Source organism: Dermacentor albipictus, chromosome 8, assembly GCF_038994185.2.
Source record: "Dermacentor albipictus isolate Rhodes 1998 colony chromosome 8, USDA_Dalb.pri_finalv2, whole genome shotgun sequence".
In the NCBI taxonomy this organism is placed as follows: Eukaryota; Metazoa; Arthropoda; class Arachnida; order Ixodida; family Ixodidae; genus Dermacentor; species Dermacentor albipictus.
The window spans coordinates 58,627,527-58,643,558 of record NC_091828.1 but is presented as its reverse complement, the minus strand read 5'-3'; the positions used below and the strand labels follow the sequence as shown (position 1 = coordinate 58,643,558).

General features: G+C 42.6%; 1 protein-coding gene across 6 annotated transcripts in view; it reads left to right on the top strand.

Moving 5' to 3' along the window:
• LOC139048457 (sodium-coupled monocarboxylate transporter 1-like) overlaps positions 1 to 16,032 on the top strand; it is a 142,081-nt gene that overhangs the window by 82,590 nt on the left and 43,459 nt on the right. For 5 of the 6 annotated variants that reach the window (XM_070522847.1, XM_070522844.1, XM_070522843.1 and 2 more), the window contains 6 exons: positions 1,159 to 1,316; positions 2,918 to 3,058; positions 6,159 to 6,288; positions 10,105 to 10,193; positions 13,289 to 13,398; positions 13,864 to 13,931. In XM_070522847.1, the coding sequence (XP_070378948.1) occupies positions 1,159 to 1,316; positions 2,918 to 3,058; positions 6,159 to 6,288; positions 10,105 to 10,193; positions 13,289 to 13,398; positions 13,864 to 13,931 (696 nt within the window). The remainder of the gene's footprint in view (positions 1 to 1,158; positions 1,317 to 2,917; positions 3,059 to 6,158; positions 6,289 to 10,104; positions 10,194 to 13,288; positions 13,399 to 13,863; positions 13,932 to 16,032) is intronic. The other variant, XM_070522845.1, reaches the window with a different exon arrangement.

Below are 16,032 nucleotides of genomic sequence, written 5' to 3'. Positions count from 1 at the left end.
TGACTGTGAATTTCTTTGTACTGTCACTGTAAATAATGTAAATAAACCGCCAGTTTTCATCTCAAAGTCCTCCTCAACCTCGGCCAATTCCCGCACCCAACGGCAAGGTCCAAAATCTGGGGGACAGCAATTGGGCTCGTCCCCCAGATACTACAACTGGTGGCAGCGATAGGGATGAACCTTCGTACAAGAAAGAGATTCAACTGCATGCACCGGGGAAATGGTGATGCCGTAAAATACTAAAACTGGAATTCATCTTGAAAATTTCAGTGAAGCTTGGAAGAGCCGACAGGTGCCAAGCAATCGGCCAAGAGATTGCGTGATGGTTGTAACGCTTTTCATGTATCCTTGTGAGTTATGGGATCTCTTTGAAGGTTTAACAAGAACAATCTTTTGGGGGCATATATTCGCTTTCTGCTGACCTTACATATGTATGCCTACTGCGAGTTTGCACAGATCTGTTATTCTTCGTACTTTCTGCATATCTTCATGCTTCAAAAAACGAATTTTGTTAATTATGGTTTAGAAAACCGTAGATTTGCTTTAGTACCGAAACGAATATTTGTTCTTATCGATTCCGAATATACCGCTACTATAATTCGATGATCACTGGCTACACAAAAGGCGTTTCTTTATAGTGGTTTGAATAGCAGCCCTTTCATTCCTAAGCGGAAATTTTAATGAGCGAGTTCAAAAATTTTACGTTCCTATGAAAGTGCGATAGTCTTGCTTTAATAAACTTTCCTTGAATGCATTTCTGCACCCGGCACCTCCATACTTATTATGGGGAAATAATAAAGCAGATGTAGGCGTTACAATTTTCATGTACGGGCTTAAGTGCGCGGAAATTTTAGGCTATTCATTATATAATGCTATGAAGGGACTGCGATATTATTAAAACATCGCTATATAGCAGTGCAATGATATTGGTAATACCTTGCACGGTATTTAGCTGCGCGCCAGCCTACCTTTCCGTTAATCTCTTTGTCACTCACAACTCCTTTACCTAATAAAACATACATACACAGCCCTGAATGCTTGAGCACCGTGCCACTGATGCGATTAGATTGTTTTTAAATGTTACCGACAACGGTGCCTCCAAGAAACGAAAAACAAAATGGATACTGTTTGTACACTGCATGATTTCTTTCTTTTAAGGGTGGACTTCGAGGAGTCGTTTGGACCGACTGTGCGCAGTTCCTGATAATCGTTTGTGCCCCAGTAACCGTTATCGCTAAGGTAATAATTGATTCCATGTCACCAGGTGCCACAATTCGTCCGCTAAATGACCTGGACATCAGGAAATATATCGCAGAGTAAGTGCACGAAAAACTGAGTCAACACCTTCTGTAATTGCCCACTTCGAGTTGTCATCATCATCAGCCTGGTTACGCCCACTGCAGGGCAAAGGCCTGTCCCATACTTCTCCAACTACTCCGGTCATGTACTAATTGTGGCGATGTTGTCGCTGCAAACTTCTTAATATCATCCACCCACCTAATTTTCTGCCGCCCTCTGTTACGCTTCCTTCCCTTGGAATCCAGTGGGTACCTTACCTCCTCATTACATGTCCTGCCTATGCCCATTTCGTTTTCTTGATTTCCACTAAGAGGTCATTAACTCGCGTTTGTTCCCTCACCCAATCTACTCTTTTATTATCCTTTAACGTTACACCCATCATTCTTCTTTCCAGAGCTTGTTGCGTTGTCCTCAATTTAAGTAGAATCCTTTTCGTAAGCCTCCAGGTTTCGGCCTCGTACGTGAGTGATAGAGTACTGGTAATTACTCGAGTAAGAACTTCGTAAGAAGTTCTTACTTGAGAAGTACTTCTTACTCACGAAGTACTTGGTAAGAACTTCGAGTTGTACCTGGTTCTAAATCACACCTTCTGTGTATGGAACGAATTCGGAGCGCTTGCTTATCTCACCATGCATGCAAAACTTGCGTTTTTCGAAAGAAATACACTTTATGCGCCTTTTCAAACCCGGTAGGGCTATTCCCTCACAGCTTCGTAGCTAGGTCCCCGAAATGCACAAAGAAGAAACAGCTAGGTGGCACTGCGTCAGTTTTAAGAAATACTGCAGTTTTAGAAAGGCACGTCTCTCGTGACGCAATAAACTTTGCGTGAAATTTAAAGGAAGTTGGCAACTTCGTCCGAAGGACGAATAATTTACAGCGATATCCAGGTCTCGCGTTTTGTTTAAACTCCTCGGAAGGTGTTGTATCTCTACGCGGGTGCGACAAGTTTCGAGGCAGCCCGCAAGGCAACTTCCGCTGGACATGAGAAACAGCGTCCTGACAGCTATCAGGCGTCTGAGAATGCTAGCGTCATGAGCCGTGTCAGTGGCGTTTCATGCGGTGCACCTCGATACTGCACGTGCGGAGACTGAGCGAGACCGGCAGGAAGCTGTCGAGATTGGTCAGCACCCAGTGAAATATCAGGGGCCCGATTCACAAAGCTTTTCATTCGTAAGTGTGCTTTACCATTGGCCGGCCAACTTAGCTAATAATATGTCAAGCATCAGGATTGGTGCGAATTTCCTCTTACGAACAATTCTAGGGAAAGAGAGTTTTCTGAAAAGTGGCCTCGATTCGTAAATAGCACTGGCCAGTGCTCTTTCATTAACGTTTTTGACTAAAATGCCTCCACTGTAAACGAAATGCATTGTGGCCTTTCTTTGCGCTCTGCTATTGCGAAAATTCTGAGGAATCAACCAGTCAGGGACATAGAATTTGACAATAAAACTTTGGTGTTTCGATAATACAGCGTCTATCTTTCATATGGGACAATTAATATGGACAACGTCCACCTCGTCGATGGCGAAAATTCTCCAGGCGTGTCCGTATAGTTGCTATCACAATAAAAAAAGAGGCAGACATTCTGAGCCATGACTTTGAAATCTGCTTGCCTTAACAGATACAGCCTGGACTTTACGAGTGAAGAAAATATATGGAGTTATTTTTTCGGTGCAGTGGCTCCAACAATGTGCCGCTTGTGCTTCGACCAAGTTGTTGCACAGAGGTTGCTAGCATCCAGAACACTCAAAGATGCCCAAAGGTAAACTTGTGTGCACAATATGTTCCTTAGTTGAAATAACTGCATAAACCAGAATATAGGTAGAGATATCTTATTGATGAAAGGAAGCTGAATTCGCCGCCCGTCTAATATAGTGGTCTTTAGTAGAGTGTAAGTACATGACTGACCACCTGTTAAGTGCATGTTGGCTAGTGCATAGTCCATGCCCAAATGTGACTGCTGGCTCTTTTTTCTTTGTTGTTGTTTCGTTTCCTTTGTGCCCTTTCGATCGAGGTCGTGCGTGATTACTTTTTTGTTTTTGTCTGGAGAGCGATGAGTAATGGAACAAGGAGAAAATTTGAAGAGGCGTTGAAGATAGCATTTTTAATTCCTACGTTTCTGTATTTGCCTAATGATTTCGAAAGCAAGGTGCGACACATGAAAAATTTATTAGGCTACTATTTGCACCTGGACAGCTGGGAAATCTTACTGCCAGTTCAACTCAATGAAAAAAGTTATGCCAGAACTAAAACTTGCTGGCAGTCATGCAAAAATGGATTCTTTTATTACGAATCGCTATCATGAATCCTGTGTTTCGAAATCATAATCATAAACTTGAGATAGAGACAAATAGTTCTGACATCTGCAGAGAGTTGAGGAAGGTAGGGTTTTTGACTAATTAGATACTCCAGAGTATTTAATTATATGGCAAACTTGGAATGTATCAGAAACTAGACGACGGCTAATTTTGCAGGGATCGATCTGAAGGTTCACAAACATGTGCTGGTAAATTTGTTTGCAGTGTTGTGGACTGTGCTATAATATTTAGTTCATTTATACGGCATTGCGCCAATGCCGATTAAACGACAAATACTAACAAAAAGTTAAAAAGTTGCATTTTAACAGAGTTATAATCAGTCAGTAATCTAATAACATGCCAAGAATAGGTATTTAGGTAGGATTGCATGTGCATAATCCCCAACATAGTGGAAACAAGGAAACGTTGAAAACAAGCAAGTAATTTAAACGCCTATGGAGTGGCGTTACCGTTTGATAAACTCTGAGACCAACAAGCTGGTATCTATATACTAACGCGCCCAATGGTCATTTGGTAACCTACCTATTTCTTCAATGTTGCTAGTTCAGGCTTTCTCCTTCAGGGACCACCACCTACCAAATTTACACAATGCGCTCGCACGCACGCTCGTAATTCTTTTTGAGGTTTCGTTTGCTGTCTCTTCTTCATGTGCTTCACGGATACCGAAAAACTTGGAGGACGCTTAAGCTTCGCCTTTAAGTGTTGAAGGCGATAACATTCAAAGATCTCTGACTGCTTCTCACGCTTCCCGGCAAGTGGAGCGTATGTAGCAGTAATGTTTGCTAGGAAACGCTGGCCGCAAAGTGTCCAAAGTGATTCTGGAAAGTTATATGTGATGGCAGGAATTATGAATACAGACGAAATTTTTTGCGTAGCTTCTTACATGAAAACGAGGCATTGACATTTGTGTTTGTGGCTGCTTGGTAACATGACATGTAAATCATTTTAGCATTCGCGCTTTCTCCGCAAATAATCTGATTCGGTTGATTTTCATGGCAAATTTTTTTTGCGTTTTTATCCGTAGATGCTCATGACATGTCGTTTTTACCCTGTGTAACTTCACACCCTCCCTACGCATCCGCCTTTCCTTGACCCAATCATTCTGGCGCACGTCCCATACAAAAGCGTGAGAAAGAGGTGGCTGCTACAAATCTTCTGAATGCGTTTGGTCAATGCGTACGCGCTAATAGCTTCTTCATTGAGCTGCTTTTGAATTTCCAGCCAATTTTCGCGCTTGGGACCACCCGGAATGCTTATGTGAGAAATTTTATCGTCTCTAGATTTATTTTTGTTTCTTTGCTTTACTCTTTGTGGTAAATTCTGTTCCTTGCAGGTGTGTCACTACACTTAATACTTAATCATCCTTCCCGATTTCCTTGAGCCCACCTAAACGGCTACTGCCCGTGTCTCGAATCGACGTCCAACCGGTGTTGCTACACTATTGTTAAAGCGTATACCGATACGCTCAAGACCGCCTTCCCGGCCTACTCGGTGCACTTCTCGGTTAATGCCACTGATTTTAAAGTACATCTCCTTAGCTAGGCATTCAAATTTCTCCGTTTACTGGAAGCACTGCCCCTTCAAATCCATACTTCTGCCGTTCAACCTCGGGCACCGCGCACACTGGAATTTGAAACTTCGAACAACAGAAAGCTGACTTAGTTTGTAAGGATTCATAATGAAAAGAAGAGGTAAGGCGTGCGTACACGGACACAAGAGAAGTGAACACGGCGTTCGTGTTGTCCACTTCTCTTGTGTCCGTGTCTGCACGCCTTACCCTTACTTTGCATTCTGGAATTTGAACTTCCTTTGTAACATTTCGAAAGTTGGTAACCGCTTTGGCTATCTGCTACGTGATTCCTCAGTGAATTCTGGAATGGAGGACACCTCCACAAAGCTTCGCTTATGTGACAAGCACGTTTGTTCTCGCCCTCTCTGTCACCGTCTTTGCAGCACGTCAGTCACTTCGCCCATCATCACCACTAGGTGTCTCTCCTCCATTTTCACTATGGCTTCGCTAATCTGTTTCCCCGAAAGCCCGATAGCCTGCACTGGCACGCCTGCACCTCCTACCCTCTCTGTAATCACCGGTTCTACTTTACGCATGTCTGAATAGCCGACAAAGGCAACTCGACGCTTTCCCTCCTCCTCGCAGCAGAAAGTTGCACCTGCACCTAATTTCTCGTTTATTTCTGGAATAAATTAAGTCGTTCTTGTACAATGATATAAAAGTGCCCTAGTATAGGCGCAATGAGCAATCAAATTTTTAAAAATTGTTTTCTCAGTATGTGACACTGAGGGTGAAAAATACACTTGGCATCAAAAAATGTGTATGAAATATTCTACCTCCATGTTTTACAAGGAAGGAGCGATATGCTCATTTGTCAATTACAGTAATGATGCAAATATAGGAATAAAATCGATTTCGTTAAGCACGAGACTTTTGGCACGTACTCGTGAAGAATAAAACTTTACGCATGTCATCTTGAAAGCAAGCCTCATAGAGGGTAAAACTCTGAAGCGCCTCCTATACATGTTTTGCAGGAATGCGATCACCAGTTCGACCCTTTTTTCTTTGGTTTATGTAATAATCTTTTCAATGGGCATGGCACTGACAATATGGTTTCGAGGTTGCGATCCAGTGTCACAGGGTGCGGTTAATCGTATTGACCAAGTGAGTATTTTACGCATTCTTTTCCGAAAATATTTGCAATTCTAATGCACAGTACAGCGCTGGGCCAGTTTGTCAACTGCATAAGCGTCCGTACTAACCGTTTGTCAATGAATAGTTATCCTTGTGTTGAGGCGACAAGGCGCCTCCAGGTGTGGCAATATAGATGCAATACCGGCATGGATTCATGTAAATGAGAATTTCGCCTATGTTCGGTAAATTTCAAACGACCTTGTTTTAAACATTTCCATTTAGTGCGAGCGATCAATAATTCCATGGACGCCACGCGTAATTTTGGAGCCATCTTGCTGGCGCGTGTATACGCGCTCTTTATGCATACCTTGCCGGCACGCTGTTGAGACTCCAGCTCCAAGCGCTCTCTTCGGGATATGCGCGATTGTAATGTTTACGCTATCGCAGCCCAGCACGCGACCTTGACAGCCCAGCGCCTACATTTATGCCGCATAGCGAAGCAATAACACGGGTCCTATAACGTAACACTATTCCAGTGTGTTTTCATCCCAATCTCCTGACGTCAAATTTGCGTAACCGGCGACACAAGCATCGGGCGGTCACCCGCAGGGTTGTCCGAACAGACCAATGAAACGCTCTTCTCGTTCATAGGAGGTCACTTTTGTTTGCTTGAAAAACGAATAACATTGCCTACACTGAGCGGATTGTCTTATCTAAATGGCTCACAAGAGGCGAGGAGCACGCTCAAGTGGAGAGGCATTCGATGGGGCCGAGCCACTGCACTGAATATCGATAACCGGATCAAGAGGGTGGCGCCGGCGTCTGTGATTGGTTCGCTTTCCCTTACTTGGCTTGACGTGGCTGGTCGAAAATAACCGTGGCATGCAAGGGAAGCTTAAGAATGACGCTGAAACGGATGCTTAGCAAAGAAAAGTTGGCAGAACGAGGTTGTAAACGTGCCGAAAGGGCTCGAAAACGTTACAGGGCCGCGTAAAAAGTTCTATGATACGCAAATAAACCCATGCTCTTTGGCAGGTGCGAGTTGCAAATGCCTCAGCGATCGGCGGCAGCCATCTTTTATTCCTTTCGGAACGGGGCAGCCTGCGGCTATTCAGCAGAAAATTCAGTTTTGTTCGGCGTATTAATGCATCTTTGACGCGGTGCGTTTTTGCGGTTTTGTGACGTCGCCTGACAGGCAGGTGACGTGGGCGCAGCCTAAAACGTTTGATGAATAGCCGAGGGCTAATGGCGAAAAGCGGTTGAATCCTAACTATTTTTCTTTTGTTGGGTCAAATCATGCATAATCAGTGTGTACACGTCATATTATATGGGGATCTATAGCAGTTTTCGTTGCGTCGCGTGACATACAGCTAAAGTGTGGGTGGTTGGGTATGAAGAACTTTATTGAGTCATGAAGATCAACCCTAGGTTGACGCGGGCCTGGTCCAAAAAAGTTTTTGACCAATCGCGGAGGGATTGCTTGATTGGAGCAGAAAAGCTTGGAATAGTTTTACGTTATAGCTCCCCAGCAAGAGCGACACGCATAAACTATGAACGCTGCCAGGGGAGCGCCATCTCGCGGTGTTGCGAGAAACCCAGCGGTGCGCGCAAGCGAGACCATAGCAGCAGCAGTGTCCCGAAACTCGGGAGAAGAACCAAAGATGGCTTCGCTTCAAAAAATTATACCTATGCCCGTGCCTATGGAAATCTAAATCATCAGTTCCACTTAAGGCTTATTTCTACATTGAGCTCGTAATTATGGGCAGTTCAGCAGTCGATAAGCAAGGACATTGAAGGGCGAAGGTAATTATCGTTGTTCACTGGAGGCGCGTCTGTAAGCTCGTCTCAGCAGATTGATACCTGAGGCACGCCTAGGCTTCACTTAGTATTTTCGAATTGGTGTGACTCGAGAATGTTAACATTTACCCTTCTACTGTCCGGCCAATAAATAAATAAATAAATAAATAAATAAATAAATAAATAAATAAATAAATAAATAAATAAATAAATAAATAAATAAATAAATAAACGCAGCATCGTGGGCGCAGATTTTCGTCGAGTATGAGCGATTTCATGGCAGGTGCTTCCGCTAAGGAAAGCCGTTTTCCCCCTTCGTGATTGCATTTGAGCTCGCAGCCTCCAAAGATGTATTGCAATAAATAAGTAAGTAAGTAAGTAAATAAATAAATAAATAAATAAATAAATAAATAAAATCACACGAGTAGCTTACATGTGTAGTTCACACCCATGATTGCAATACCGGCAGTGCTTGATGGATTGAAGACATTGCCCTTGTACATCTTAATCAAAATCGGCGGTCACATCAGCACCACACAAGCCATCCCTCTAATATTGGGAACTTCAGTAGCGCTATAAACACAGGAAAATGCATAGAAATGACAATACATGGCGCTAATTTTCAACAGTTGGAAGTTAGCGCCGTGTGTTGACATTTTTATGTCTGTCCCTTTCTTTTCAGCGCGATTGAGGTTCCCAGTATGGCAAACCAACTAGTACGAATAAATGCCTGCCTGTAATAACAGCGCAAAAAACGAACTACGAATATAGAAGGGCGATACACAGCGCCTTCGCCTGTGTTCGTCACTCGTTTTACATGCTGATATTATTTCAATTTAAATACAATACTTATTTAAGACAGCCGTTGTCTAGGAGCCTGGGACTAAAGGCATCATACCTACCAGACGTTATCCCTGGCCCCTATCGACAATCTTGCGATACAAATTGAGAAACACTCAAAGTGACATACATCAGCAGTGATAATGGCGCAGCTATATGTCATAAACCAACACGTTCTTGGTAAGAGTACGAAGATACAGAGGAAGAGACTGTGGTAACAAGTGTGAAAGTAATAAATAATAAACAGGTAACTAATAATAACTTACTAGCCCGAATGTCTCTACTCTACTGAAGTCCTCACGCGATGTTCCGTCCTTGGGCAGTTTGTTCACAATAATACATGTACTAAGCAGCCTAGGTGAACACAATCTAGAACCCAATAATGAGTTACCATAATACAAAGGCCTTGCTCTCTCAGCAATCTCCAGTTATCTCTGTCTGACGCCATTGATTCATTAGGTTTACCGCCTCAAATCAGCGCACGGTTAGAGAGGGAGGGAGAGATAAGCGCGGTGGTGGATGCTGAATCAATTTTGAGCATCTGGGTTTTTTTTGCCATGCACCAACATCTGGTTGTGTAAGCTTCTTTTCAGCAGCCTCCATCCGAATGCGGTCTATTTCTAGAAATTATACCTGTGATGGCTGTCTGCAGTTCGTACAGATAAGGGTTTATAAGAAGTTAACTTTTTCATGCTTATTGGAAACGTTCGCCATAGCGTTTACAGGTATAGCGTGATAAACAAATACAGAGAAGCATTCAAAGCAGAGCTGTTGCTGTGTTTATTCATCGAGGCAACTATCTTGATAATGCCAATGATGACTGAAACTGAAGGTAACCTTGTGGAAGCACGCACCTGCGGGTGACACGTTGATGTTACTTCAAGGAATCAATTATAGACAAAAGAAATTGTTTTCATATTTCCACGCCTGCCTCTGGGTTCTGCCATGCCGTGATTAATAACAGACTATTTAGCAGAATACATTTATTGGTGTTAAGCAGTATCCGTTAGACAAATTTAGTGAAACGCTTAAAGAAACGGTATTGATATTTTTAATCTTCAAAGCAACTATCTTGATACTCGCCATGACGACCAAAAATAAAGCTAAGCTTGTTTAAACACAAAGCTGCGTTCTGTTGAAGCGAATTCAAGAATTATTTTTTGACGACGAAAAACGCTTCGTGCTTTCATTTCTCGAGCCTGTTTTCAGATTGTGCCATACTACATTACCACTCGTCTCGTGCAAGTTCCTGGACTTGTTGGTATTTTTCTCGCGGGTGTCGTCTGCGCTGCAACCAGGTAATACTGAAAATTGTTTGTGTGCTAATATTGCGTTCGCACTTATGCCGGAGTTAGAGATGAGACAAAGATATGCATCGTTGCAGATAGAAATTCTAGCCTACATAAACAGCTGTGCTATGGACAATATGATTGCTAACGGTTTTCTTAGATAATCAGTTCCATCGCCTTCCTTACCATAATATACAGTTTGCTGTTTCGAAAGCTGATTTGTCTGCGTAATCACAACCCACATGAGCTTCTGAAGCTTCACTCAGGGAGCTTTTCTGGGGCAGGAATTTCAATGGAGCCAAAATTGACCGCATTAGAAATGTCGTCCTAAGGCTTGTTTGGAAATTTCTGTCAAGCCTAAGTCACCGTGAATGATTCACATCATTGCCCGTAATGTTTTAAAGTTGCTCACTCACTGACGGCACATGAGGTTTATGCATTGAAAAAGGAAGAAAAATTAAATATGCACATCGTTGACACTACAGAAACATGAATTAGGCGCAGAAGTTTAATGCTTGTTGTAACACTCGACACATAATGCTGCCGCCTCCAAACGTAATAACTTAATCTTAGGGACATTAAACATAAAAGTTAAGGGAGTAGTATTAGTAATCAAAGCTTCTACAAGACCAAGAATGCTGCTATAATTGTGGGAGGAGTCTTCAAAAGCCAGCAGTGACGTAAAAGAGGAATCGCGAGTGGCGCCACCATATTGAAGTTCCCGCACCAGCTTGGACCCAGTGAATATTCTTTGAATAAAGATGGACGACTTTGTGCTCCAAAGGAGCCAAATACTGAGCTTAGCAAGTTTAGAGTATGTATATTGTGTCACAAAGGCCTGAATGCGCGAAGATACTTTGCAATCTCTGACGTGACGCTGACGTAATAACGCTAGAGTCAGGGAGCGAGAGAGAGAAAGAGAGTGAGCAATAAACCTTATCTAAAGAGCAGACAACGATGGTTGTCCCCAGGTGGGCGAAAGTTTTGCTTTCATTTTCTTATTTCTTAATCAAGATTTTGAAGCAAACTTTATAAACAATAGAGCTCCGGAAGAGTGATTTATCAGCCTGAATTGTTCTAGGGCTTCTCTGTATTGTCACATTAAAAAACGTCTTAAGAGAAAGCTTTAGCTCGGGCCCAACTCCGACGCGGCCTATTCAAATACACGTAACTCGGAATAACGTTTTTCTGAGAACACCTGCGCCGATTCTAATGAAATTTGTTGCATTTGAGAGGAAAAGTTAAATTCTAGGGTCTGTTGAAAGCGGATTCCTGATTTAAGGTCTGAATTTTGTTGCAAGAATTTTCGAAAAATTCGAAAGTTTGAAAAGAAAAGAAGCACGAAGTTTACAAATAAATAGCTCTGCATCAAGAATAGATGTCGCGGTCCTGTAAAAGGCATACTTTAGATAATGGAAAGCAGACAAATTCGATATGTCATTTTAGGCTTTACGTGAATTTGTTACTCTGTTTACGCGGGTTCTGCAAAAGCAGTATTTCTGTGTAGCTAAATTTTTAAAAATTCATATGGAACATACCAATTTTGTCCGCTTTACATGTGTGCAATTCACAGAATTGTGGTATTGTTTTTTATTGCTGAGTTACAGAGTTGTAAGCGTGATAGTTTCGTTTTCTGAAAATTTTTGATATGATTTTTGCCAATTCTTGATAAAAAATTCATGACCTACTTTAAAAATGCAAAACCAGCAGTCACTGGACTTTCAGTTTTCCTTTTAAATGCAACAAACCTCGCCAAAATTGGTGCAGTGGTTGCCGAGAAAAACGAATTCTTATTTTACATGTATTTAGATAGGAGCACCCGAGCTAAAGCTTCCTCTTAAAACGCATGCGAGGTGCCATTGCAATACGGTCATATATTTACAGAAAATGCTACTGCTCTGTGATTTACCCTTGCCCTTTCTAGCTGTGCCCATCGCTATAAATGTGCAGTTTTCTAAACCGCGACAATCAACCCTCATGTTGTTACTATTTCTTCTAATCAGAGCTTGGCTATTTCCTTCTGGCTGTCGAGCTAAAGTAGGCGCTAGAGCCCAGAACTACGGCAGCAGTGCAGTGTGGTTTAGACGTAATGGTGTAATATCTTTATTCCTCCTTTCTTTGAGCAAGTACAATTTAATAGCTTGACCGAACTTCGCAAAGCAAAGGGATCGTTGATTTACATTTGAGTGCTTATAATTGTGGACAATTTAGCTCCATGCATTGGTCTCAGACGGTGAAACAGCTGTGTTCGAGATCTCGACCATTTGCGGCCATTAATCGAACATTCCCTGCCTGGAATCAAACAACTAACGAGACATTCACATCTAACGTATAAAGTTGTAAAGGAAAGTAGCGCAATGAAAGACAATCACAAGGGAGAGTGACTATATCGCAATATTTATGAAGAAAATTTTTACAGTAACTGCCATTTCTATGTAACGTTTTTGGGACTTGATGGTACTATCCAAACAACTCAATAACTCTTTATACGAGATTGGGGCCACATTACGTAGCCAGCAGGTGGAAAGAAGCGCCTGGCATTATATTTGCAACTGTATGGAATCACATGTTTGTAAGTCCCGTGCGTTCCGACCTTCAAAGAAACAAGGGAGCGTGCCTGCGTCTTTCCACATAAAAAGAAAGCCCCTGGCCATTCCGATAAGTATGGACAGCTGGGCTAGTTGGTTATGATCAGCATTGTTAAACATAGTTCCAGCGCACAATTGAACAAGGACGAGGAGAGAATGACAACATGAACGCCGGTCGTGAAAACCGGCGTTCGTGTTATCTTTCTCTCGTCGTCCTTGTTCAATTGTGCGCTGGAACTATGTATCACAAAGCCATTCCGACAACAATGAAAAACACTTTGTGCAAAAATTGAATTATGAAAGCGTCTTTGCGCACAGCATGCTGTGCGCAAAGACACTCATTTTTTGCTACTTCTTCCTGTTCGGCTTTGCGTACGAAAAATCTGCAGTTGAATATCTGCAATTCTGTGCTCCTGATGGTATTCGCGACTGACCAAACGTTCACGAATTGACATAACGAGCGCGTTAGTTACCCGGGCCAGATATCAATGTTTTTTTTTCTTTCTTGTTTTGCAGTACGACTTCGTCCACGATTAATTCGCAAGCGGCTATTCTCTACGTTGATGTGATTGCGCCTCGGTGGAAGGATTCCACACGTCACGTACTCTTGATTACACGCTGCACGGGTAACAGTGCTTTTCACGTGGCCTACTAAACCTTTTGTCATGCTAACACGCTTCTGTATAAAGGAGTGCTTTTTAAAAAAAGTACACACGCGGGAAATCACTGGCACAACATTGTTTTATATTTTTTGAATATGAAACCAGCAGCTAAGTTCGAAGCCGCGTTTCCTTTTTAACCAGTGTGTGCATCGCGCCGGTGAGTATCTCTGAGTGGAAATTTGTTTAGACAATATTTTAGCCTATATTTAGCGTAGAAATCGAGAATGCCGAAAATAAACCGTAGCTCATTGTGCTACATAATGAATGGCGGTGCCTGCCCACGTTTTAACGCGTTTAGCAGCACTGGCACTACTTTACCTTCAATCAATAGGAATACTTCGTGCACCGTATATATTATGAGAAGTGTAAAGATAATATTTACAAAAATATGGGTGTAAGCATAATAAATATTTATTTTTGTATTTGCAGCACTGGGTTTAGGCATAACCATGACAGTGTACAGCATGCTGTGCGCATATATGGGATCATTGAGCAGGGTGAGTACGTCTCGTGAGAATATACGTCTTCTATGGTCATTCTGCACTGAGTACCTTGCTCTGGAAGATGCCTATAAAGGAGGGGTCATATAAGGAGACACAATCTCTCCGATGCTACTCGCTGCGTGCTTAGAAGAAGTATTCAAGCTAGTAAACTGGGAACGCTTAGGAGTAAAGATCGACGGCGAATACGTCAACAACCTTCGGTTTGCCGATGACATTGTTCTATTCAGCGGCAATGTAGACGAATTACAACAAATGATTGAGGACCTTAACAGGGAGAGATTAATAGTGGGGCTGAAGATTAATGTGCAGAAGACAAAGATAATGATAAATAACCTGGCAAGCGAACAAGAGTTCAAGATGGCAAGTCAGCCTCTAGAGTCTGTGGAGGAGTAGGTTTATACAGGTCAACTAATTACAGGGAATCCGGCCCATGAGAAGGAAATTGACAGAAGCATAAAAATGGGTTGGAACGCATACTGCAGACATGGTGAGCTCATGACTGGGAGCTTACCGTTATCATTGAAAAGGAAAGTATACAATCAGTGCATTTTACCGGTGCTGGCATACGGCGCAGATACGGAGGCTGACAAAGAAGCTTGAGAACAACTTAAGGACCGCGTAAAGAGCGATGGAACGAAGAACGCTAGGTATAACTTTATAGCACAGAACAAGAGTCGTTTGGATCAGAGAGCAAACGGGTATAGACGATATTCTAATAGACATTAAGAGAAAAAAGTGGCGGCAGGTCATGTAATGCGCAGACTAGATCATCGTTAGACCGTTAGGGCGGCAGAATGGGCACCAAGAGAAGGGAAGCGCAGTAGAGGACGGCAGAAGACTAGATGGTGCGATGCAATCAGGAAATTCGCTGGTGCTACTAGGAATCGGTTGGCGCAGGACAGGGGCAATTGGAGATCGCAGGGAGAGGCCTTCGTCCTGCAGTGCACACGGATACGCTGATGATGATGATGATGATGACCTTGTTCTGATCAGCTGAAATTTATTCTTCGAATCAAGGTGGCGTAGAAAGTTCCTGGACAGCATGTGCTGCTAGGAACCATCATGTGGCATAATCATTAACAATTGAATCACAGAATATGGAGAATAATGGTCGCCAAATTTAAACGAAAAATTCGAGCGCTTCATTCGCCGAAACCGCAACGTGTTATGTTGTTGCACGCCGCAATGTTGATTACCTCGGGTATTTGAACGTGCACTGAACGCACGGCACACGGGCGCCTTTGCGAGAAAATGGCTTGATCGAGTTAGCGCCCTTATCTTGAGTCCCTGCATATGTGCACAGCCGCAACAACTTTCAACGGGAACGACGAAAATTATAACCAGAGGCGGCTTGCGCCAACATTTAATAACTAAAATAATAACGAATTTAAGAACGCGTTGTACTGCGGGATAGGAATTGTCTAGGGAACACTTAAGAAAGCGCTCTTAAATTCGTTATCATTTTCGTTATTAAATGTTCGTGCAAGCCGCTCCTGATCGACGTTCGCAATCTGCGTGAATGTTTCAACGAAACCCTTTCACACTGTTTTGCCCTTCATTACGAACAAGGCTGCGGTGTTGAGGCAGAAACATTGTTTTTATGAATTTGATAGTCTTGGTCAGCGTCAATTTCCTTCATGATTCTGCGCGAAGAGAACTTCGTCAGGAAGAGATTAAAGTGAGCCTCCGAAAAAATCAAAGCGCAGCTATTTGTAATTGCAATGCGTACGTCTCAATCGTACCTGTAACTAATGGTTTATGCTTTGGCTACATCTACATGCGCCTATCACGAAGGGACTATATTTGGTGCAACACTTTGTCAGCAAGCTGTTTGCGTCAGCGCTGATTGCTTTTTTGTTTGGAGCTTAGAAGTTGACTGGTAGATTTAACACTATTGGAAAATGTGCATAGTCGAACAATGGCAAAAAGTTCAGTTTTATATTGTGATGAAAAATTTCATTTTATGAGCCGCTGAGCAGCACAACAAACTGATGACAGTTGTACGACAATATCGTTATTATCAATGAAAAAATATAGGCAAGCTCTTTAATCCTGCGGTTCACTTTCTTCAGAACAAGTGAAGGCCTTATACAGC